At 39.1% G+C, this 25,939-nt stretch overlaps 2 protein-coding genes across 2 annotated transcripts in view; both read right to left on the bottom strand.

The window, feature by feature from the left end:
- The window catches only part of LOC133750000 (vomeronasal type-2 receptor 116-like), a 37,343-nt gene extending 30,704 nt beyond the window's left edge, over positions 1 to 6,639 (bottom strand). The window contains exons 1-5 of the mRNA XM_062179376.1: positions 6,550 to 6,639; positions 6,336 to 6,431; positions 6,020 to 6,183; positions 1,685 to 1,970; positions 516 to 1,322 (exon numbers count right to left, since the gene is read on the bottom strand). Coding sequence (XP_062035360.1) covers positions 516 to 1,322; positions 1,685 to 1,970; positions 6,020 to 6,183; positions 6,336 to 6,431; positions 6,550 to 6,639 — 1,443 coding nt within the window. The remainder of the gene's footprint in view (positions 1 to 515; positions 1,323 to 1,684; positions 1,971 to 6,019; positions 6,184 to 6,335; positions 6,432 to 6,549) is intronic.
- A 7,536-nt stretch (positions 6,640 to 14,175) lies between these two features.
- Positions 14,176 to 25,939, bottom strand: part of LOC133749997 (vomeronasal type-2 receptor 116-like) — a 32,084-nt gene continuing 20,320 nt past the window's right edge. The window contains exons 3-9 of the mRNA XM_062179370.1: positions 24,522 to 24,637; positions 20,813 to 21,102; positions 20,707 to 20,714; positions 19,675 to 20,481; positions 18,767 to 18,994; positions 18,303 to 18,426; positions 14,176 to 15,110 (exon numbers count right to left, since the gene is read on the bottom strand). Of these exons, the coding sequence (XP_062035354.1) occupies positions 14,176 to 15,110; positions 18,303 to 18,426; positions 18,767 to 18,994; positions 19,675 to 20,481; positions 20,707 to 20,714; positions 20,813 to 21,102; positions 24,522 to 24,637 (2,508 nt within the window). The remainder of the gene's footprint in view (positions 15,111 to 18,302; positions 18,427 to 18,766; positions 18,995 to 19,674; positions 20,482 to 20,706; positions 20,715 to 20,812; positions 21,103 to 24,521; positions 24,638 to 25,939) is intronic.

Below are 25,939 nucleotides of genomic sequence, written 5' to 3'. Positions count from 1 at the left end.
GTATCACTTCACTCATTTTCATCCAAAAACAAGGGCAATCAAAAATATCGAGCTGTGAAATTCAGACCATTTCCAACTGTGGAGTCCAAGCTACCAACACTCACTTATTTTCTCAGTGTACCTAGGACAACCATCTGTAATAAAGTTAGCAGAATAAAAAATTGTGCAAATTATATGAGATCTATTCATTGTAGATGAACATCCTCAGCAACAATGGACACTAAAATATAATTATTATACTGCTGAGATTGAAAACAGAATGACGCTGTCTAGGTATTTCAAATCCAAAATTAAATTGACAGGATGGGTGAGTACTCTTTAACACAGCATTAATGCTTATCCAAGTTACTTTCCCACTTGTCAAGGGAACCCTGTCTTTAATGACATATAACAGGCACAGGCTCATTTATATCTTGTGACTGTAGAAAGGATCCTAAGCTACTTGGTTTGAGCACCTGAAGAAGCTCTTAAGGGGTCACTTCAGGAGTACATGTCATGCAATGGAAAAAACTTACCTGCCAGGGAGAAAATGCCACCTTTGCCCCCTTGTTCCCTGGCTGTAATTCTAACTCTTGTAGAAGCATCTCATGTATGCTGTGGGCCACAGCATACACAGCATTGTATATGTTGTAACTCCCATCACTCATGGTCATATCAAAATGACGAAGAGGCAATGATTCCAAGGAGGCATTCAGTGGACAGTTCTGCAAAGTTTTGCAGGATGGCCCAGTAACTTTGCAACCAAAACCCAATGACCAGAATCTAGAGAGGTAAATGTCTTCTGGGTATTTGGAAGGGTTAACTGTCCGAAGAAAGTTTTTGAAACCAGAGATCTTGCTATGGTGGTGTGAAAAGATCAGAGTCCCATGGAATGAGTGGAGCAGGAAATGTCCCTCAGAAGTGGCAAAATCCCACTGTGAGGTCGTGACCCAAACTTTCCATGTCATTAAACGTTCCCATGTATGAAAGCTGATGCCTATGGCTGAATCAATGTCACAGAAAAGAATCACCACATTTGCTGATGATTTTAGGATCTGGATATGAAACCTATTCTGGAGTGAAACACGAGACTCCTCAGTGGCTGGGATCAATTCCACAAAGTCTACACAGATGCCATTCTTCTGCATCTCGACTTTCAAATCGGACATAAACTGAATACCTTTTGGGAGGTCTGAGATGGCCAAGCCCACCCAGGTCCAGCTGAAATGAAGCATCAAGGAGACCATGCCAAGGGCCAGAGAAGTGTCTTTGGGTGCCATCTGATAGACGGAAGGAAACTGACCACTGTCACTCAGAAGCGGTTCAAAAGACCCAAGAGTCAGCTAACGGAAAATGCAAGAAATCTGTGTAAGGTTATTGCCATAGTGTGCAATTTTATTCCTGAAAAATTAAGCAGATGATGGGAGTGTAGAAGATTTTAGAATATTTCATTTTTCTCATCCCTCCTGCATGATAACTTCCTAGTTCCTAAGACAGTAGATTCACGGCTTGAGGGAAACATTTCTCCTTTTCACTCACCCACACCTCTGCTTCAGAATAAATGTGGCTAATCCATCTATCCTCTGCATTCCTTCTCTTTAGATCACCCACTGTGGCAAATGTATAAGGTCACTGTCGCTTAAATGTTTGGGTTAAATAAGGCACCTTAGTTGAGGTTCTTTTTCCCTCTCCCTTACACACTCACCTGTGGAATTTTGTAGAGTTCCAGCAGTGTCCCCATTTGGACAGCAATGCTTGTTCCTGATATTATGGCTGCAGACTTGCTCTGTTTCCTACATGTGTAATTAGGAACATGCTTTTCCAGGCCCGCAAGACAGATGAAGGGATTCTCCAACACCCCAATGTCACTGTGCATGACATTATAGAGGTCAAATCCCAAGGTCATGTTGGGTAAAAGATGGGGATTTTTGTTGATCTCCTCAATAGCAAAAACCAAGGCCAGAACATACTGGTAGTTTTTGGACTGAAACCTGCATGACGGGCACAAGGATCTTTAAGGGAGAAGCCTCAAATCCAGATTCTCATCAATTCTACTACATTTAATGTGACCGATGGATTGGTCATGGCAAAACATTCATATCTTCTAATCCTTATCCATACATTTGCTGAGGACAGCGTGTTAAGAGTGTTGTATTTGCAGGACACATGTCCTCACCAGAACCAAAGCTGCTACTCCGTTGATCCCGGTCTCCCAGCCTAAACAATTCTGAAAAATAAGATTTGCTTTTACACTATAATGCCTTTGGCATGATATCACATGGCTGTCCATGCAGCCAAAAAATATGATCTTATTTTTTAATACAAACCTCATCAATTTAAATCATCTCTGGCAACACATACCTCTTCTAAGTTTGATATTTGATATCTAAAGTAAATACTATAATAGGCTCTGAATGTTCTTTTCAAAGTTCATGCACTCCCAGAAAGAACATTCAAGTTGTCAAAGAAAGCTTGACAAGTAAAGGCACATCATCTTTAGCACTGCCTCTACAAATATTCCTATGTTCACAAACTACAATGCTGCTTCATCTTATCACATCATTAAATGCTTCTTCAAATAGGAATCCTAAGATCATAAGGCTGCAGATTGTAATGGGAAAAGAGAGTAACTCAACTGAAGGCTATGTGATCAGAAAGAGGAAGAATGTCAGAGTACTGAGAATGGTAGGTGGAAATCTGGATTTTATCCTGAAACATCTCTTTCCCATGAAACTCACCCATCAACCACCATCACAAGCCAGGAAAATGAAATCAGATTCAGAGCTTGAAAGAAGGAAAACAGTGGAAAGGGAGGAGCACTTTAGAGAAGCCAGAAACACTCCCTGGGTGGATTTGAAAGGCTTTACAATTAAGACAGTCATGCATTTATTTAGAACACTAGGTATATATTAAAGTAGATCATTATCAGTGGTATAAGTATGTACTCCAAACTGGCCTTATTCACCCAATTTTCCCTACAGAACCAAACATAAATAGCCTTCCATGCAAAGAACATAATGCATTTCTATTTTCTGGGATCTGACATTTCACAAAGAATGTAAATGAGGAGCCCCTTGTATGTATTTCAGATGTCCTGCGTGTTGAGTCTCCATGAACAGACTGGGTCATGTACACTGCTTGTTAAGGGTCACTGGGCGCTCCAGAGGAAGTGACAGTTTTTCATTCCTTGGTTCATGTTGCAACATAATATATATGTATGCATGCATATTATATATATATTCTCTCCATATATTTATATATAGGTGTTCCATTACCGTGTAAAGAGTAGCTCGATATCTATTGTTTTATATATGTATATCTAATGTCTTACAATATTTGTTATCCAAATGTCATTCATACTTTGTATGTAGAATGAAGAAATTTAAAAATTCTTGCTGAAAGTATCAAATAATATCTGTTTTGTATTTAATATTTCTCTATTCCTCTCCTCATTCTTCTACATTGCCATCAATTCCTCTTCCTCTCATTTCTTTCTCCAGCTCTCATTGGTAACAGAAGGTCTAAAAGGTTTTTTGAGACACTGGGCATTTGTGAGAGTTGCCCTTTCAATGTGTTTTATGTTGTGTTCCTTATCTTTAAGAACAGTTTATCAGAAAGTATTATATATTTAAAGTCGCTGAATCTTTTATTGGAGGGTATAGTGTCTAAATCTATTGATAGCTAAATACTACTTGTATTCCCAAGTTTCATTAACACAGGTATTTTCTCCTGGGTTTGCTAAGATTTGATTATGATCTCTGGTTTGCATAGTATACATCTTGGAGGAACCTGGGCTCTATTCATAAAATCTATTCCTGCTACTGGGAATTTACATTCTTCTGGTCTCCATCATTTAGGGTACACTTAAAGGATGTACTGCATGAATAACCATGTATACCACTACTAATAATAAATAAATATTTCATGATTGGGATGCCATGTGCACATATCAAATTAGGCAAATGTATAAAAATCATGTGAAGTGAATAATATCATTATAGCAAGCTAGTATCCATTAGATTTTTTCTGGATAGAACTTAGGTCAAATGCCTAAAATACTTGATCAGTTGCCTCACCTTTGTGGCACCAACTATACTTCTCAAATCCATTAGCTTTAATGATACTGCAATGATCTATGTCCTAATATCTACCTTCTATCAAAGATCTATGTATCATCAACCTGCATCTTGTAGCATTACAGTAGAAAGCAATTAGAAATTACCACCAAAATAAACAGATGTCAGGAAAACAATTTCACTGTCCTACAAGATACTAAACTGATCTTCTGTATATAAAGAGAATTGAAAATGAATCTTTACATGAATGGAAGGGGAGAGGGAGCGGGAAAGGGGAGGGTTGCGGGCGGGAGGGAAGTTATGGGAGGGGGAAAGCCATTGTAACCCACAAGCTATACTTTGGAAATTTATATTCATTAAATAAAAGTTTAATAATAATAATAAAAAAGAAAGCAAAAGGTCCCAAGAAAGCAACTGAAAGTACGGAAGAGAAGCTTTTGAGATCTTAACTGGTGTCGTGAAGAGCCACTGTTCAAGGTTAGCTATGATGAGATCAAGAGGAGAGGATGTTTTTTCTCCCACTGGTCTATGTGATTCATCCTGAACAGGCTACTTAATCTACTTGAGAAGAGCTACCTCATCTGTTTTGTTGCTGTTTCAAAATACACATGGTTTGACTACATAGGTTTTGTTCTTTAACTCAAGCAAACCTCTCTTATTCTTTTTCCATAACGACTGACGCATATCTCTAATCTCAGAATTTCCAACTGAATATCTTCTAGAACACTAGTTCTGCCAGGCAAACAAACAAAAGGATTATGTGGTAATATAAATTTTTGACATAATTGGCTAAACAAGGAGCTATAAGATTTTTCACAGCACTAATATACTAATACATGCAATTCACATCTCTAAGGAAAAATATGAAGTATTTTGCAACATTCTTGACCAAGGAACAAGTTTTTAATGAAATATATTTCTGAAAAAATAACTGTCCTGGGTTATACAGCCAGACATATTATCAGACTGTATTAAGGTCACTGATTAGGACAAGGTTACTTGAAGACACCCTCATATCTTTTACTAATGCATGATTGCTTCTTTTTGAGAAACGTCATGAAGCACTACTACAAAGAGTCTTCAAAAAGTTCACAGAAATGTGTATTAGGAAAAACCTATTCATGTATTTCAAAAAAATGTGTTCAAATAAACTTAGCTTTAAACTCAAAAAAAAAAGAAAAGAAAGCAATTAGAAATTACCACCAAAATAAACAGATGTCAGGAAAACAATTTCACTGTCCTACAAGATACTATATTCTATAGGCATGACATTTTCATATATAAATATATATTAAACATTTATATTTAGCTACAGGTAGAAAGAATGTTAAAGAGTGGCAGAAGCAGAATAATCCCCCTTCTGAAATATATTTTCCCAGAAAAAGAATGAGGGGCACATCCTCAGTGTTGTAGATTCAATCCATTAACATTCTTATGGGTATATTCATCATTAAAATATAATTATTATTATTATACTTGTGGCCTGAGATTACTTTTACTTAGCAAAATCTTACTTTCTTGAATATCTTTTCTCCATTTTGACTGTAGAAGAAATGAAGTGAGCTCATGGCCCCAAATCTAATACAGAGCAGAAAAGTTTGTGAGCACATGTGGAAGAGCTCATGTAACTCAGGTTTGTTCATTACAGTGCATGGGTTCTGTAAGAACCTGCTACTGAAGCACAACAGGGCCCTGAGCTGACGAACGTGGACAGGGAAGGACAGGAAGATCCTAACCAGACTCTCCTTGCTCCTATGATGAGATAGCATTTCCCTGAACACTGCAATGTGCCAAGCAGAAAGCAATGTCTTCCACATGCCCCGAATTAATTACAAGAACTTTTTAGGTGGGACAGAAATGGAAAGGGCAGGGATACACAATGCATATGTTTATCCACCTGTAGACCCAATAATAAGCATCTATTATGTAAATCAAGGAAAATGATTATTGCAAAGAGAACTTACTCTTTGAATGTGAAATATTTTTTGATAACATTCATGAATCTTTCAACGAGGTGTATGTAAATAGGGAAAAAGGCAGTGATCTCAATATCTCCATCCTTGTAATAACTCCGTTCCATCTGGAATAAGCAGAGCCGATCATCATGACAAGTCACAAGGAGATACAGCTGCAAAAAGAGCAACAGAAAAATCAAAGGAAACATCTTCAAAGTCTGTGAAAACCCTAAGACACAACCACAATGCAACATGAAGGGTCATGCAGGTGCATACATATAGCATGTGTGTGTGTGTGATTCCTTGAATTAAGCCAGTTTAATACTGCTCGATCTGATTTCTTTCCACTAGCTGTCCATTCATCCACATGGGAATCTGGAACCCTTTCTGCCCTGAGGCTCTGCAGCTCAGGGCTTCTGACCTGATGAAAAACACAAGAAGGAAAACATGTTTGTGAATCATCCTCTTCACCCCAGGTGCCAGTATTTCCTCCAAGTCCAGGGATACAAAGACTCAAGGGCATAACTCCTATTAGTTACTTTTGGCCCATGGGCTTTGTCAATAAACTTCTCCATGAACTTTTGGCAAATATGCACCTGGATTGCATCAGAGTGCACGAAGGAAGGCATCAGGTGAGTTTCCCAGTAAGGTTTCAGACCAGAAAAATCCAGTGTAACACACTTCCAAGACCCAAAGAACAATGAGGCAGCCTCCACACTCCGTGTTCTGGGGAGCCACACATCACCTTGATGCCACACAGACCCAAAGCAAATCCTGTTTACAGCGACACCCAATAGGCCTTGTGGGTCTCAATCACTGTGGAACCAGTAATCACCCTGAATTCAGGAGTTTCATTCTGTATGTCAAATCATCACATCTTCAGTTGTAAAATATGAAATCCTCCTACATTGCTGTTAACCATGGTAATCTCATGGCAATCTGTTTCCACACCTACAACCTTGGTTAATGGTCTCATGAGAACTAGGGACTATTTGAGGATTTCTCACTTTTTACTATAAGGCAGACAGTATCAGCCAGAAGTCACCACTTTACTCCCACCACAACAAACACCAAGGGCAGGATGATGCATGCAGACACTTGTACTTCTTGAACACAAGTGACTTTAAGGACTCATGTAGGACACCATCAGAGCAGCTATGGACCTTTAACACTTTGCAAAACCAACAGGCTGCACAACACGACTGATCAAAATGCAATGCATGTTTGTAAGCAATAATGATGATCAACACTGACTAATCATTTGTGCTTGCGTATCAGTGTGAGGTATTGCTAATGGAGTAAATCTAATGAGGAAGGAAATAAGAGAACACAGAAGAGAACTCTATTATTCCACTCAGAAGTTTTCTAAACTCAAACTGCTATCAATGAGATGCCTACTATTTTAAGCAAAACACATTTTCCATTGCCTAGTCTGATGCCGTTAGTGAGATTTTGAATGGTGGCTCCTGCAAATTGAGATGAAGTATCCGCACAAAACACACAGAATTCACTGACTTGCATAAAAATGAAATATAATGTCTTGATGAGTTAGATTTATTACCAGTGCAATGATGAAACTCGTTGTCTATTCAGTTAAGCAAGAAAAGTAAATCTAAGTCAGAGAGCAAACATCTCCTGTTCTCTCTAATGTGTAGAAAGTAAAAGTAGAGTCAATCTGAATGCACAAGAATCACTGAACAAAGGTTGGGAATGGAAAGGATAAACTCCATGCAATGAGAAGTCTTTGAAAATTTATTGAAAATGTGTGTTATGAAACATTATGCATGAATTTCAAAAAAATTTGCATCCAGATCTATTCATCATTTTTTTGCTTAAATGTTTCTCTCATATTTATCATTTATTTTCTATGTTCTTTTTTTCACAGAAAACTTTTATTTAATAAATGTAACTTTCAAGAGTACAACTTTTGGATTACAGTGGTTCTTCCTCCCATAACAAACCTCCCACCCCCAAACCATCCCATTTCTTACTCCTTCTCTCATCCCATTCTTCATTCAGATTCATTTTATTACCTTTGTATACAGAAGATCAACTCTATACTAAGTAAAACTTCAACAGTTGGCATCCACACAGACACACAAAGTATAAAGTACTGTTTGAAGATTAGTTTTACTGTTAATTCTCATAGTACAACACATTAAGGACAGAGGTCCTATATGGGAGCAAGTGTACAGTGACTACTGTTGTTGATTTAACAATTGACACTTATTTATGATGTCAGTAATTACCTGAGGCATTTGGCATGAGCTGCCAAGGCTATGGAAGGCTCTTGAGTTCACAAACTCCAGCCTTATTTAGACAAGGCCATAATCAAAGTGGGAGATGTCTCCTTGCTTCAGAAAAAGGTACTTCCTTCTTTGATGGCCCATTCTTTCCGATTGGATTTCACTCACAGAGATCTTCCTATCAGGCATTTTTTTTGCTACAGTGTCTTGGCTTTCCATCCTCCATTCCTCTGATGGGCTTTTCAGCCAAATCCAAACGCCTTAAGGGCTGATTGATTCTGAGGCAAAAGTGCTTTTTAGGACATTTAGAATTCTATGAGTCTGCTGTGTATCCAGCATCTTATGTTGGATTGTTCTCTCCTTTATAATTCTATAATTAGAAGACACTGGTTTTATTTATGTGATCCCCTTGACTCTTAATCCTATATTCATGATCAATTATGAACTTAAACTGATCACTTTAACTAGTAAGATGGTGTTTGTACCTGCCAACTTAATGGGATTTGGAGTCTCATGGCACGTTTTTAGCTTTACCAGTAGGGACAAGTCCGAGAGAGTGTGTGCCGAACTGTGCATCTCCTCCCTCTCTTATCTCACTCTTATTTTTTTTGAAAGACGTATTTTATTTATTTGAAAGACAGAGTTACAGAGAGAGGTAGAGAGAGAGAAAGGCTTTCCACCCACTGGTTTACTCCCCAGATAGCTGCAATTGCCAGAGCTGCACCAATCAGAAGCCAGGAGCCAGGAGCTTCTTCCAGGTCTCCCACATGGGTTTAGGGGCCCAATGACTTGGGCCATCTTCTACTGCTATCCAAGGACATAGCATAGAGCTGGATCCAAAGAGGAACAACCGGGACTCAAACTGGTGTCCATATGGGATGCCGGCACTTCAGGCCATGGCTTTAACCTGCTGTGCCACAGAGCTGGCCCCTCCCACTCTTATTTTTAACAGGGATCAATTTTCAGTTAACTTTTTTTTAAACTTCTATTTAATGAATATAAATTTCCAAAGTACAGCTTATGGATTACAATGGCTCACCCCCCCCCCATAACTTCCCTTCCACCTGCAACCCTCCCCTTTCCCGCTCCCTCTCCCCTTCCATTCACATCAAGATTCATTTTCAATTCTCTTTATATACAGAAGATCAGTTTAGTATATATTAAGTAAAGATTTCAACAGTTTGCCCTCACATAGCAACACCAAGAATTTTCAGTTAACTTTAAACACCTAAGGATAATTCAATGTTAATTCAAGAGTTCAACCAATGGTATTAAATAGAAAAAGAAAATACTAAAAAGATAAAATAGTAAACTGTTCCTCAAAGGTCAGGACAAGCACTGATCAAGTCATTGCTTCTCATAGTGTCAGTTTCACTTCTACCGGTTTTCTTTTAGGTGCTCAGTTAGTTGTGACAGATCAGGGAGAACATAGGATATTTGTCCCTTTTGGACTGCCTTATTTCACTCAGCATGATGTTTTCCAGATTCCTCCATTTTGTTGCAAATAACCGGATTTCATTTTTTTTACCACTGTGTATTATTCTAAAGAACTCATATCCATGGTTTCTTTATCCAGTCTTCCATTGATGGGCATTTAGGTTGATTTCACCTCATCTGTCAGAATGGCTCTCCTACAGAAATCAACAAACAACCTGTGCTCGAGAGGATTTGGGGGAAAATGTACCCCAATACACAGGTTGTGGGAATGCAAACTGATTCAGTCATTGTGGAAGACAGTATAGAAATCTCTGAGAGCTGAAAGTAGATCTGCCATATGACCCATCCAAATGACTCCTAGGAATCTATCCAAACAAAATGAAATCAGCATGAAAAAGGGTCATCTATACCCCCATGTTCATTGCAGCTCAATTCAAAATAGCTAAGAAATGGGATAGCTGACTGGATAAAGAAACCATGGTATATATACTCTAAGAACAGCAATCAGCAGTAAAGAAAGAAGAGAAATCCTGTCTATTGCAACAAAATCGATGCAGCTGGAAACCATGATACTTAAATCAGCCAGTATCAAAAACAGACATAAACCATATGTATTCTCTTATCCATATAACAAGTGCCTGAAAGCAACGTTGGAGTAAAATTGACAATTTGAGATTCCATGTTTTTTTATAGCCTTTGTCTTTATTTTGAAGAATAGTTTGGTTTCTTCATACCATTTGTAGAACACATTACATACGGTAAGGTTAATCTCTTGAGTATAAACTAAACTAGAAAACAGTTCTTTGCAAAAATTAAGAGTGGGAATAGGAGAGGGAGGAGGAAGAAGCATAAGTTTGTGGCTGGTGCTGTGGAGCAGTGGTTTAATGCCCTGGTCTGAAGTGCCGGCATCCCATACGGGCACCAGTTCAAGACCCAGCTGTTCCAATTCATGTCTTGCTCTCTGCTGTGGCCTGGGAAGGCAGTGCAGGATGGCCCAAGTCATGGGAGATCTGGAAGGAGCTCCTGGTTTTGGATCGGCATAGCTGTAGCCATTGCGGCCAATTGGGGAGTGAATCATCAGATGTAAAACCTCTCTCTCTCTCTCTCTCTCGCTCTCTCTCTCGCTCTCTGCCTCTCCTCTCTCTGTTTAACTCTGACTTTCAAATAAAATAAATAAGTCTTTAAAAAAAAGAAGCTTAAGATTGTGGACAGGATGAATGGTTAGGTGGGAAGTATCTCTGTGTTCCTAAAACTGTATATATGAAATTCATGAAACTTATATACATCAACAAAATTTGAAATATAAACACGTTGAGTAACTTACAAACAAGAAAATATATTTTTTAAAAAGCAGAAGTAACAACAAAATATAATTCATGAACAATGGGAATATAATATGATGGATATTTCTGTACAGAAAAATATATGACCAAAGGCATTACAAACAATGCTAATCAGAAATAAGCATGGACAAACCATTCCACACCAGAAGGAGCCTCTACTTCACAAACACTAACTGGCTACAAAAAATTTCAAAGTTCTTAGGTGTCGGAGATGCCATAGGGAATTTGGAACCTTCAAACCATGCTAGAAAGTTACAACACACACAGTATGGAAGATAGTTGTCACCTCCTTAGCAAATTCAACATAAAATTCATTTATGACCAAAATGTTCTACACCTAATAGTACACTCCAAAATTAGAAAATATGCAAAAATCTCTTGTACATCAGTGTGTGTCTCCAAATACCCAAAGTGGGAAATAACACACAAGTCAGTGTATGGTGAACTGGAGACACAAAACTCAATGACTTACTACAAGGAATTATCAGTTTGTCATGAAAAATGTAGATACCCGCAATAATGTGGATGCCCATTGAAAACACCACGCAGAATGAAAGGTCACCTAAATCCACAGAGTCCAATGTTTCATTTATACAAAACACTCAGGACCGTTAAATCCATGGAAACAGAAACAGACTGGTGGTTGTGTGACCGGCAAGAGAAGGGACTGAGAGTGACCATTAATGGATAAGGAACTTGATTTGTAGCAATGAAAATATTTTTAAAATATGACAGAGGTAACAGTTGCACAAGAGAGTGAATGGTCCAAATGCCATTACTTCACTTTAAAATTGTTACTTTTTGTTGAATTATTTTCAGGTTGAGATGTAAAATCACTTTCTTATATCTGGTGTTGGCAAAAGTCAATCTAAAGCCAAATTGATAATAAACAGAAATGAGCAGATGGAAAAGAAGTTTGCAGAATCAGTTCTACATATAATGAAAACTTGGTGTGTGATTATCACATCATTTCAAATCTATATGAAATGATATATAATAAAGGATTTCCTGGGTAATGCATATACATATTAAAATGATTTAACATGTCCAATGATTGCATGAAAACATTCCAACTATATTACAAAGCCGAAATTAATACTCTAGTGAATGAATGAAAACAGCAAACATGTAATTCATTTTATTAAAATACAAATATTACAACGTTGACAAGTTGACAATGAAAATGCAGAAATGAAAAGTTTCAAGCAGAGCCGTAATCTGAGATGGGTTTTATTTGTGAACATAAAATCCAGGCTAAGAAATTTGTACACAGTATTATTTTGAAGAGAGGAGGATTGCAGCCTGTGTTGGGGTGTAGTGGATATAACCAACACCTGCAACCCCGACATCCTATGTCGGTGCCAGGCCATGTACCGGCTGTCCACTTGCAATCCAGCTCCCTGCTAATGAACCAGAAAAAGCAGTGGAAGATGGCTTCTTGCCATCCCTGACACCACATGGAAACCTAACTGAGCTCCTTTCTTTGGCCTGAACTAGCATTGCACCACTGTGGATATCTTCAGAGTATATCACCAGATGGATGCTTTTTCCCATGCTAGCTGTTTTGTTGATCGGTATTAGAGAATTAAAAAAGTTTTTAATTATTTTTTAATTTTTTGAACTTTTATTTAATGAATATAAATTTCCAAAGTACAGCTTATGGGTTACAATGGCTTCCCCCCTCCCATAACATCCCTCCCACCCACAACCCTCCCCTTTCCTGCTCCCTCTCCCCTTCCAATCACATCAAGATTCATTTTCAATTCTCTTTATATACAGAAGATCAGTTTAGTATATATTAAGTAAAGATTTCAACAGTTTGCACCCACATAGCAACACAAAGTGAAAAAAAATACTGTTGGAGTACTAGTTATAGCATTAAATAACAGTGTACAGGACATTAAAGACAGAGATCCTACATAATATTTTTTTAAAAAATTAATTTTCTATGCCATTTCCAATTTAACACCAGGTTTTTTTTTCATTTCCAATTATCTTTATATACAGAAGATCGATTCAGTATATAATTAGTAAAGATCTCATCAGTTTGTACCCACGCAGAAACACAATGTGTAAAAATACTGTTTCAGTACTAGTTATAGCATCACTGCACATTAGACAACACATTGAGGACAGATCCCACATAGGATGTAAGCACACAGTGACTCCTGTTGCTGACTTAACAATTTGACACTCCTGTCATGGCGTCAGTATTCTCCCTAGGCTCTAGTCATGAGTTGCCAGGGCTATGGAAGCCTTTAGAGTTCGCTCACTTTGATCTTATTCTGATAGGGTCATAGTCAAAGTGGAAGTTCTCTCCTCCCTTCAGAGAAAGGTACCTCCTTCTTTGATGGCCCTGTTCTTTCCACTGGGATCTCACTCACAGAGATCTTTCATTTAGGTCTTCTTCTTTTTTTCTTTTCCATGGTATCTTGGCTTTCCATGTTGTTCATAAGGAGATTAAATTGTTCAAGTTATTTTATAGCATCAGAATGCAAAATTCAGTTTTGTAAATACTAGTTTCAAACCCTTGAAACTGCGAGAGCCTCAAGAGCTTCTCTTCAGAACCAAAGCTGGACCACTGTAGGTATCTTCAGCATCTATCACCAAATAGAAGGTTTCTCTCCCCTCCCTTTCTTTTCTGTGAATTGGTGCTTCAGAATGAAAACATTTTTTTTTGACAGGCAGAGTGGACAGTGAGAGAGAAAGACAGAGAGAAAGGTCTTCCTTTGCCGTTGGTTCACCCTCCAATGGCCACCACGGTTGGTGCGCTGCAGCCGGCGCACCGCGCTGATCTGATGGCAGGAGCCAGGTGCTTCTCCTGGTCTCCCATGGAGTGCAGGGCCCAAGGACTTGGCCCATCCTCCACTGCACTCCCTGGCCACAGCAGAGAGCTGGCCTGGAAGAGGGGCATCCGGGACAGGACCGGTGCCCCGACCGGGACTAGAACCCGGTGTGCTGGCACCACAAGGCTGAGGATTAGCCTAGTGAGCTGCAGCTCCGGTCTGAGAATGAAAATATTTTAAGACAAATATAAATTGTTCATAAGGCAGTTATATTGTGCAAGTTATTTTATAACATCAGAATGCAAAACCATTGTTTGAATTTTAGTTTCTAACTATGGAAAACTGAGAGAGCCTTAAGAGCTACTCTTCAGAACATCTGATACCTTGGGAACTATTCTATCCCTTAATCCTTTCAAAGCATTGTTCTCAGGTCTGAAGAGAATAATGTAGCACTTGGGGACAAAGATGCAGCTCAGGAGCCCTGTGCTGAAGGCCAAGATGGAGAAGACCTCCACGGCCACCATGATCTTCCCCTTGGTGCTGTGGTAGACAGGCAGGAAGGTCACCCAGACACTGCAGAACACCAGCATGCTGAAGGTCAGGAACTTGGCTTCATTGAACGTGTCAGGCAGATTCCTGGCTAGGAAAGCCACAGTGAAGCTCGCCAGGGCCAAGGAGTCCAGGTAGCCCAGCACAGAGTAGAAGGCAGTGACTGAGCCCTTGTTGCACACCAGGATGATGTGGCCATGCTCAGAGTGTTCATCTGTGTCAACAAAGGGAGGAGAAGTCCCAAGCCAGATGGCACAGAGAGCCAGTTGGATCAGGGAGCAGATGGGAATAATGGAGTAAGGTGCCCTTGATAGCAGCCAGTGTCTCATCCTTCTCCCTGGGGCAGTGACCTTGAAGGCCAGAACCACAGTGATAGTTTTGGTCAAGACAGTGGAAATAGCCATGGTGAACACCACTCCAAACATGGTCTGCCCTAGGACACAGGTGGCTGTACTTGGACGACAAATGAACAGTAAGGAGCAGAGGAAGCAGAAGATGAGGGCGATCAGCAGGATGTAGCTGAGACAATGATTGTTGGCCTTGACTATGGGAGTTTCTCGGTGCTTCACAAAGACCCCAAGAACCACAGCGGTGAGGACAGAAAAGCACAGATCTGTGCAGACCAGAGTCATTCCTAAGGGGTCATCATAAGCCAGGAAGGCTACAGCTTTGTGCAGGCAGTGGTCTCGCTCTGTGTTGGCATACCGCTGCTCCGGACACTTCACACACTGGTCCATATCTGGTGAGAATCGTACAGTAGCATCATCCCACATTCAGTTATTTCTGACTCACAAGGACCTTCTAGAATACCTGACTGAGTCCATGTAAGTAAATACTCCTTATTTTTTGTTGAAGAGAACATATAAAAATGACATCTAGGACATTTTTGGCAATTATTCATGCTCTTCAGGGACTGGCTAGTGGCTCAGTAGGTTAATCCCTTGTGGGTGCTGGTTCTAGTCCCGGCTGCTCTTCCAATCCAGCTCCCTGTTATGGCCTGGGAAAGCAGCAGAGTATGGTCCCAGCCCTTGAACCCCTGAACCACTGTGGAGATGGGAAGAAGTGCCTAGCCCCTGGCTTTGAATTGGCACAGCTCCAGCCATTGTGGCGTTTGGGGCATAAACCAACAGATGGAAGAACTTTGTTTCTAACCTTCTCACTGTCTGTTACTCCATCTCTCAATTAAATAATTTTTTAAAAATAAAAAAATAAAATTTCATGCCCATCTACCTCATGTTAGTCAGTTATTTACTCTCCCTAAGTACCTTTCATACTGATGAGTACATTCTCTTTTTCTAAGAACAGAGCCCTAAGACCTACTCTCTGAACCTATTTATGCTGCTTTAAAAACATCTTAACCTGTGTCATTTTAACACCACAAACTCATTCTTCATGGCTTCTTAGGATTGAGAAGTGATGATCAAGGTACCAGAGGATTCCATGTGTGGTGAGGACTACTCTGCCCTTATACATGACACATTCTTGCTGTGTTCTCACTTTGAACAAGAGCAAGCAGCAGCCCTTGTTTTCAGGGTTCTATTCACTCAATAATATCATGACTAATCAACCAGTCAAGGTTCCTTGTGTTTGTTTCTAATGAAAGTTATTTTTAATTATTTTTAATTACTTGAAAGCAGAGTTACAGAAATAGGAGAAGTAGAAAAAGGAAAGAAGAGGGAGAGTGACAGGGGGAGGAGGAGGAGAAGGGAGAAAGAGAGAGAGGAAGAGAGAGAAAGGGAGAGAAAATCTTTTACCTGGTGGTTCATACCCCAAATGACTGCAATGGCTAGAGCTGGGCCAATCTGAAACCAGTAACCAGGAGTTTCTTCTGGATTTCCCAAGTCGGTGTGGGCCCAAAAACTTGGGCCATCTTCTGCTGCTTTCCCAAGCATCAGCAGAGAACAGGACTGGAAGTGAAGCAGCTGGGACTGAAACTGGTGCCATTTGTGATGCCTGCATCACAGGTAGAGGCTTAACCTGCTATGCCACAGTGCCAGCCCCAGGTTCCCACTCTTAATATCATGGACTGGAAATTTGCGAATTCTGGGTGTATAGAAAGCACCCGATGATCTCCCTGAAGCATAACTCTCTGTGGTAGGATCTGGAAGTCATTCTAAAGGCAAGCTTGATTGAGAGACTACCATTAGCAAGGCTATGGGTTAAATTCTAGAGAAACATGAAGAGCTGTACACTTGATATCAGGTGGATTAGTTGCCACTCTTGAGCAACTTCCCATCAATGAACACACTGGGATGCTGCCTGTAATCCAAGTCAGTCTGGAGATCACCTTGAACCCTACTGGCATATTTCCACTTTCCTGCCTTTTTATCTTGAACATGAATTTTCTCTCCACTGTGTCAGTATCCTCTTCTTTTCTATATATTGCTCCAATGATGTCCCATGTCTCAACTTGCAGATGTCTTCCAATATTTAGTTAGTTTCACCTTTGGATATCTCATACATTTCACATATTATACATGCCATCTTTCAAAGCTTCATTTTCCAGAACTGCTAAGTGACAATAACTTTTCTGTGTGTTTAATCTTGTAGTCAAGCACTACTTAATCAATCACTGATACACTGATTTAATTACACAATCCCATTATCATTTTAAAACAAGGCCACTTTTATATCTTCATTTCCAATAAGTTCCATGTCTTTATATTTGGATAACATGCAAAGCTGAAAATTGTTTACCACAATAAAAGTATTGGGAATTATTTTAATAACCATGAGTGTATTTGTAATTTAGTATATTTCTCAATATGCTTCACAATATTTCTCTCTCAATCTTTGAATTTCATCTGTATTCTTCAATGTATCACCATTAAGTTATTATATTCTGTTTTAGTATCTGTTACATCTGTGCTGAACCCCTTCAGCTTTCTTTGTACACACACACACACACACTGTAACCATGTTTTTCTTGTTGATCAATCTTGCTGAGGTTCATAAAGTTTCCTATTTTATATGATAATCAACTTTAAATTATTCTAAATTATTCTATTTTAGTTACTTCTTTTTCCTTATAGTACCCACAACCTATCTTCGAGGGTTTATGTTGAATTTGCTTTCACTGACCTATTGCTATGCGTATTTATCACTGTAGATGTCAGCCTGTGCTCTTTCAATATAAATTATATACATGAGTGTATGCCTGGATGCATAGGGGATTTATATTTTGAGAAGCACTGATTTTTCTCTAAGGCAAAGGTTAGCCCGATTTATGATATCTGATGAGTATTATCCTCAGGTTGATATACTGAATAATTTCTAATATAGTTTTCCATATAACACACAGCTTGTTTAGAGGTGTGCTTCCTCACTTCAAGCATGCTACATGTGAATTAGGTGAAAGCACTTTTATTTACACATGCACAAGAAACACAAATACAAAGTTACCTATAATGAAGTTGCACATAGGACATCTTACTCACACAGATTGTACTCTGTTGGCAGAATCTATCACTATTATCACTAATTTTCAAATTGGAATGATACAAAATATATGGTGAAAATAACTAATCATACAACACAAACAGAAATTGGAAAATCTTCATGATACATGTGATGATAGCATATTTACTGCTAAGTGGAATAAATCAGAGAAGTCCCACATTGTTTTATAGGGTGAATATTTTCAATATTGGTTTCTATTCATATTTTACAACATACATCATCCTGAACTCCAACATGGTCAGCCTTCCAATGACAATCAGTCTTTCATACGCTTTCTCAAATAATTCATGAAGTAGAGTGTAGTGTGAAAAGTATTATCCTTGTGAGAATTATTGTTGGCTATAAGGATTAATTACTACCTGAAGGTGAGAATTTTCTCAGCAGTCATATTCCACATCTTTTATTTCTATAGAGAAGTGGAAAATTATAAGAAACTGCTGTTAAGTTCTCCATGAGGTAGGCATTGACTTACTTGTCTGATTGGAAATCTCTTTCTCTGTACAAGGTGTGCAATGAAAACAACAGGTAGGCTTTTCCTCCAGAGGGGTTTTCCTGAATCCAGGGCTGCAACTCACACTGCATACCGAGTGTGGAGTCTGAGAAAAACCAGATGAGCCTGGGTCATAGTTGGGACTATTACTTAAATTCCAAGAAGAGTGTTTTCGATTCATGGACAACCTATGCACTTAAATTGTAAATTCTAATACACTGATTGCATGCAACTTGACTGTACACCATGAAACAGATTCAAAACATGTGGAGGAACAAGTGTGTGTACTGTCCATGCTGAGACAGAAAACACAGAAAATACTTAAATTGGAAGGGGAGTAGTTTAATGTCTCTAAGTGTCTTTTTAATAAGCCATATTGCACAAATCCCCATACCACTTGGGGGTAAACATGTGTACTGTGAATCTTATGATCAGACACAACTTACCTCTGTGATTCCCGTGGCCCACTCTATCAAATTCTCAGAGAGAGACAACTGTTGGCCATGAGGAACATATGGGGAAAACTGTCCTACTTTAACCTTATATCTAACACCATCTGGAAAATTCCAAAAGTTGAGAATGTCATATTCAGCTTCCAATTTTCTCTTTTGATTCAAATTCACTAGGTCACCCACAGGATTCGTAAATTGGAGGTTCTTGAGAATTGAGTGTAGCTGAAAAAAGGCATAATATTCACATGAAGACTGCCTAAGTGATAACACATAAAACTCCTATAGAGAAAGGTTCTCATCATGTGTAAATCACAAATAAAGAAAACTTATTATAGTCAACCAATGAATTAAAACAACCTGATAGAGAATTACATCAAAGTAAGCATGATTTCAGTCATTTTCATCTAAAAACAAGGGCAATCAAAATATCTAGCTGCAAGATTCAGACAATTTTAAACTGTGAATGCAAAGCTACCAACACTCACTTATTTTTTCAGTGTACCTAGCACAACCACATGTAATACGAAGCTACCCTAAAAAAATTTGTGCAACTTATATGAGATCAATTATGTTCACTGTGGAAAAGCATCCTCAGCATATTCTGACACTAAAAAGTAATTATTGTACTGCTGAGGTTGAAAACAGGATGACACAGTTTAGGTATTTCAAATGTTAAAATTAAGTGGACAGGATGAGAGAGTGCTTTTTAACAGCAACACTGATGCTTATCCAAGTAACTTTCCCACTTGTCAATGGAATCTGGTATCTGATGACAAATTAAATGTAGGGGCTCATTTACATCTTGTATTTTGGAGGAAGGATGCCAAACTACCTGAATATTTGCAGAAGCTCTTAAGGGGATCACTTCAGGAGTACATGTCATGCAATGAAAACCAAATTACCTGCCAGGGAGAAAATGCCACCTTTGCCCCATTGTTCACTGGTTGCATTTCTACCTCTTGTAGAAGCATCTCATGTATGCTGTGGGCCACAGCATACACAGCATTGTATATGTTGTAACTCCCATCACTCATGGCCATATCAAAACGATGCAGAGGCAACGAGTCCAAGGATGCATTCAGTAGACAGTTCTGCAAAGTTTTGCAGGATGCCCCAGAAACTTTGCAACCAAAAGCCAATGACCAGAATCTAGAGAGGTAAATGTCTTCTGGGTATTTGGAAGGGTTAACTGTCCGAAGAAAGTTTTTGAAACCAGAGATCTCACTATGGTGGTGTGAAAAGATCAGAGTCCCATGGAATGAGTGGAGCAGCATATGTTTCTCTCCACTGGCAAAATCCCATTGAGAGGTGGTGACCCAGACTTTCCATGTCATTAAACGTTCCCATGTTTGAAAGCTGACGCCTATGAGTGAATCAGTGTCACAGAAAAGAATCACCACATTTGCTGATGATTTTAGGATTTGGTTGTGATATGGCCAGCGGACTGAAGAATGTGAATTCTCAGTGGCTGGGATCAATTCCACGAAGTCCACACAGATGCCATTCTTCTGCATCTCGACTTTCAAATCAGACATAAACTGAATACCTTTGGGGAGGTCTGAGATGGCCAAGCCCACCCAGGTCCAGCTGAAATGAAGCATCAAGGAGACCATGCCAAGGGCCAGAGAAGTGTCTTTGGGTGCCATCTGATAGATGGAAGGAAATTGACCACTGTCATTCAGAAGAGGTTCAAAAGACCCAAGAGTCAGCTAAGGGAAAATGCAAGAAATCTGTGTAAAAATTAAGCATATAATGGAAGTGTCCGAAGACATTAGAATATTCATTTTACTCATCTCCACTACACCAGAACTCCCTAGTTCATGAGCCATTATACTCAGAAGTCAAGGAAAACATTTCACGCTTTAACTCACCCACATCTCTACTTTAGAAGAAATGTGGCTACTCCAACAAATTTCTGCACACCTCCTCTTTACATTACACACTTTGGTAAATGCATAATGTCTTGGTCTTTTCACCTTTTCAGATATAACTAAGGCACCTAATGTGATGTTCTTTTATCCCTCTCTTTCCCTTACACACTCATCTGTGGAATTTTGTAGAGTTCCAGCAGTGTCCCCATTTGGACAGAAAAGCTTGTCCCAGATATTAATGCTACAGACTTGCTCTGTTTCCTATATGTGTAATTAGGAACATCCTTTTCCAGGCCTGCAAGCCAGATGAAGGTATTCTCCATCATCCTCACTTCACTATGCATGAAATTATAGAGATCAAATCCCAAGGTCATGTTGGGTAAAAGATGGGGGTTCTTGTTGATCTCCTCAATGGCAAAAACCAAGGCCAGAACGTACTGGTAGTTGTTGGACTGAAACCTACATGAAAGGCACAGGGATTTTTAAAGAAAAACATCCAATCCAGATTATCATCAATTCTACTCCCATACTGATATAAACTAGACTGTGAAGGACAAAAATTCATGTTCCAATCCTTCTCTGTACTATGGCTATTATATCATTGTGAGGTAATTAAGTTACACAGGTTCTTTATTATACATCTCCTATGAATAAGATTAGTGTCCAAACGGGAATGCGGACAGAGTTTGCTCCCTCTCTTCTGGTGAAGCCTGTCATATTTGCAGCAGGGCACACGCCCTCACCAAAACAAAAATTGCTACTACCTTGATCCTGGACTTTCAGTCTAAACAATTCTGAAATATAAAATCTGCTTTTACACCATAGCGTCTTGAACATATTATCACATAGGAGTCCATGCTGCCAAAGAACATAATCTTATTTTTGGATTCATAGCTCATCAATTCATCTACGGCAAAAGCTACCTCCTCTAAATTATTAGATTTAATTCTAAAGTAAATATTACAACAGGCTCTGAATGTCCTCTCTAAAATCTTCACACTTAGAAAGAAGATCCAACTTGTAAATGAAAGCATGAACAAAGGAAAGGCACACCATCTTTAGCACTGTCTCTATAAATGTTTCCTATATTCACAATCTACAATGATTCTTCATCTTATCACATCATTAAATGCTTTTTGAAATAGGAGCCATGTGATCAGAAGGCTGCAGGCTGTAATAAGAAAAGAGAATAACTATGTAATCAGAAAGGGGGATGATGTCAGAGCACTGGAATGGTAGATGGAAGTCTGCAATTTATCCAGAAAAGTCTCTTCCCCATCAAATTTACCCATCAACAACCATCACAAGCCAGAAAAATAAAATCACATTCAGAGCTTGAAAGGAGAACAGTGATAAGTGAACACTTTAGAAAAGCCTGTAATACTCACTGAGTGGACTTGAAACACTAGACAGCAAGATCCGTAACACTTTTTTTTAAAAATTTTTTTATTTATTTGAAAGACAGAGATACAGAGAGTTAGAGACAGACAGAGAGGTCTTTCATCAGCCGGTTCACTTCCCAGATGACCACAATGGCTGGAGCTGAGCTGATCTGAAGCCAGGAGCTAGGAGATTCTTCTGGGTCTCCCACACTGGTACAAGGGGCCAAGCACTTGAGCCATCTTCTGCTGCTTTCCCAGGCCGTAGCAGAGAGCTGGATCTGAAGAGGAGCATCCCAGGCTAGAACTGGCACCCATATGGGATGCCAGTGTTTCAGGCCAGGGCATTAACCCACTATGCCACAGTGATGGCCCCGAGACCCATAGCACTTTACAATTAAGACAGTCATCCATTTATTTAGAACACTAAGCATATGTTAAAATAAATCATTACCATTGGTATCAGTATTTACTTCCAACTAGCCTTTTTCACTCAATTTTCCCCATAGAATGTAACGTCATTTCCCATGCAAAGAACACGATGCATATCTATATCTGAGGTCTGACATTTCAGCAAGAACCAAGATGAGGAGCCCCTTTCAGTTTTTCAGAGGCCCTGTGTGTTGAGTATTGAAGAGTAGACTAGGGACAGATTTTAGTTTTTTAGTTCATTCATTTTGCTGTATAAGTATGTATGTATGTATATATATATATTTTATTTATAAATAGTTGTCTATAACCATATACAGTTGCTATATATAGTTATATATATAGTTACAATAAATATTTGTTATCCAAATATCTGAAGCATAGTTTTTATGTTGAATGAGAAAATTTGAAAATCCTCGCTAAAGGATCAAATAATAATCAGTTTTGTACTTCATATTTCGCAGTTCCTCTCCTCATTCTGGTACTCTTCCCTCAATTCCTCATTCTCTTTATTTCTTCCTCCAGCTCCCCTCTGGAAACAAAAGGTCTATAAGCCTTTTGGCACACTGGGTATTTGTGAGAGTTGCCCTTTTGTTCTGTTTTATAATGTCTTCCTTATATCTAGGAACAGTTTATCAGTAATTATTGTATATTCTCAAGTTGGTAATCTAACAGTGGTGGGTATAGTGTGTAAATGTATTTTTAGTTCAGTCTTATTGCTTTCTCAAATGTCATGAACACAGTTGTTTTCTCTGGGTTTGCTGAGACTTGACTATGAGCTCCAGTTTGCATGCCATTCATGTGGGAGGAACCTGGGCTCTATTCATACAAGCTTTTCCTGCTACTGGAAATTCACTATCTCCTGGTCTCCATCATTGCAGGGTACACTTAAATGATGTACTGCATGCATAACCATGGGGAATGCTACTACTACTACTAAATAAGTGTTTCATAATTGGGATGCCATGTGCACATATCAAATTAGGCCAATTTATAAAAACCAATGTGAAGAGAATAATATTGTTATATTGAGCTGGTACCCATTAGATTATTTCTGGAGAGATCTTTGGACACATGCCTCAAATACTTAATCAGCAGCATCACCTTGGTGGCACCAGCTATACTTCTCAAATCCATTGTCTTTAATGATACCACAATGATCTATTATCTAATATCTACCTCATATCTACCTTCTATCAAAGATCTACACAGGGTCAACCTGCTTACTGCATCCTATTTACTGTAACATTACAGGAGAAACAAATTAGAAAATTAGTACCTTCCAAAAAAGATGTTCAAACAACAATTACGCCATCCTACCAGATACAATATACTGTAGGCATGAAATTTTCATATGTGTGCATGTGTGTGTGTGTGCAAAACATTTATATTTAGCTACAAAAAAATCTATTAAGGAGGGCTAGAAAAAAATCCCCCTTCTGAAATGTCTATTTTTGTCGAGAAAAAGAAAGATACAGGGCCTCAACCTGAACTTTGTATTTTGAACCATTAGAGTTCACATGGGTCACGTCCACCATTAAAATATATATTTAATATTATATTTTTCCAGAGGTGTTGTCCTATGATTACTAACTAGTAAAAAATTTACTTTATTAAGTATCCTTTCTTCTTCAGGACTGTAGGAGAAATAAAGCAGTCTCATGGCCCCAAATCTAGTACATAGCAGAAAAGTTTGTGAGCACATGTGGAAGAGCTCATGTTAACCCAGGTTTCTCATTCATTTCAGTGCACTGGTTATAAAAGTCTTCTGATGAGCACAATAGGCCTGTGAACTGATGAACATGGACGGGGGGACAGGAAGAACACCAATGAGACGCTCCTCTCCTCCTCTGATGAGACAACTTTGTCTGACCCATTCATGTGCCAGGAAAGAAAGAAAATGTCTTCATCATTCCCCAAATTAATTATCAGCAGTTTTTAGGAGAGACAAAAGATGGACAAGGCAGGGACACAGAACACACTTTTCCAACCATCTGCAGACCATATAAGAGACCATATAAAAAGCTAATATGTAAATCAAGGAAAATGATTAAAACAAAGAGAACTTACCCTTCAAATATGAGATTCTTTTTGAAAACATTCATCATTGCATCAGTGAGGTAGCTGTAAATGGGGAAAAATGCAGCAATCACAGTATCCCCATCCTTGTAAAAACTGCGTTCCATCTTGAGAAAGCAGTTGGGGTCATTGTGACAAGTCACAAGGAAAAATACCAGCAGAAAGAGCAGCAGAGAAATCAAAGGAAACATCTTAGAAGTTTGTGAAAAGCCCTAGGACACAATGGCAGTGGAACATGCAGTGCTAGGCAGGAGTACACATGCAGCATCTGTCTGGGTGTGTGTGCCTGTGTGGTGTATGCTCTCATCATATGTGTGTGTGACTGAGTCAAAGCTACTTTAATACTGCTCCATCTGACTTCTTTCAACCAGCTGTCCATCCATCCATGGGGTTTCTGGAACCCTTTCTGCCCTGAGGCTCTGCAGCTGAGGTCTGCTGTCCAGGTGAAAAATAAGGAAAACATGTTTGGAAATCATCCTCTACTCCCTCAGGGGCATAATTACCTATAAGTTCATGAATACAAAGACCCAAGTCAGGAGCTCCTATTAGTTACATTTGGTCTAAAGGCATTGTCAATAAACCTCTCCAGGAAAACTTTTTCCAATTATGCACGTGGATTACCACAGAAACACTATGGGAGGCATCAGGTGAAGATCTGTGATGGCCCATCTCAGTCAGGATTCAGACAAGAAAACTCCAGTATCACACACCCCAAAGGCCCAAAGAGGAAGGCAGCCTTCTCCCACACCCAGGGTTCAGGGCAGCACACACTGCCTAAATGTACACAGACCCCAAACCAATCCTGTTTACAGAGATACAAGTACGTGTGGGTCAGCAGAGTCCTAGGATGACATTCGCAGTAAATAACACTCTGACATCAGAATTAACCTTTAAGGCTTCCTGGTCAGGCTGAAAGGCCTGCGAGAGCATTTCAGGCATGAAAAGTCAAGACTCTAAAAGCCAAGACAAAAATTATCTTGCACAGAGGATCTCTGTGAGACCTCAGAGGAAAGAAAGTGTCATCAAAGAAGGAGACACTCTTCTCTGAAGGGAGGAGAGAACATCCACTGTGCTTATGGCCGTGTCCAAAGACCAATGGAGTCTATGGTCACAGAAGGCTTCCATAGCCTTGTCAGCCCATGACAAGAGCCTCAGATGATCACTGACGTCATAAAAAAGGGTGTTAATTGTTTAAGGAACAACCGTAGTCACTGTGAACTTGCTCCCCATGTAGGACCCCTGTTCCTATTGAATTGTAATATGAGAACCAACTGCAAATTCTCTCCCCAAACTGTATTCTGTATGTTGTGTGTGTGCGTAGGTGCAAATTGTTGAAGTCTATGATTAGAATGGAGTTAGTTTTCTGTATATAAAGTCATACTAAAAATGAACCATAATGAAGAAGGAGA

This window comes from Lepus europaeus, chromosome 20, assembly GCF_033115175.1.
Source record: "Lepus europaeus isolate LE1 chromosome 20, mLepTim1.pri, whole genome shotgun sequence".
Classification (NCBI taxonomy): Eukaryota; Metazoa; Chordata; class Mammalia; order Lagomorpha; family Leporidae; genus Lepus; species Lepus europaeus.
The sequence above is the reverse complement of the archived record's forward strand: the minus strand, read 5'-3'. Positions and strand labels throughout refer to the sequence as shown.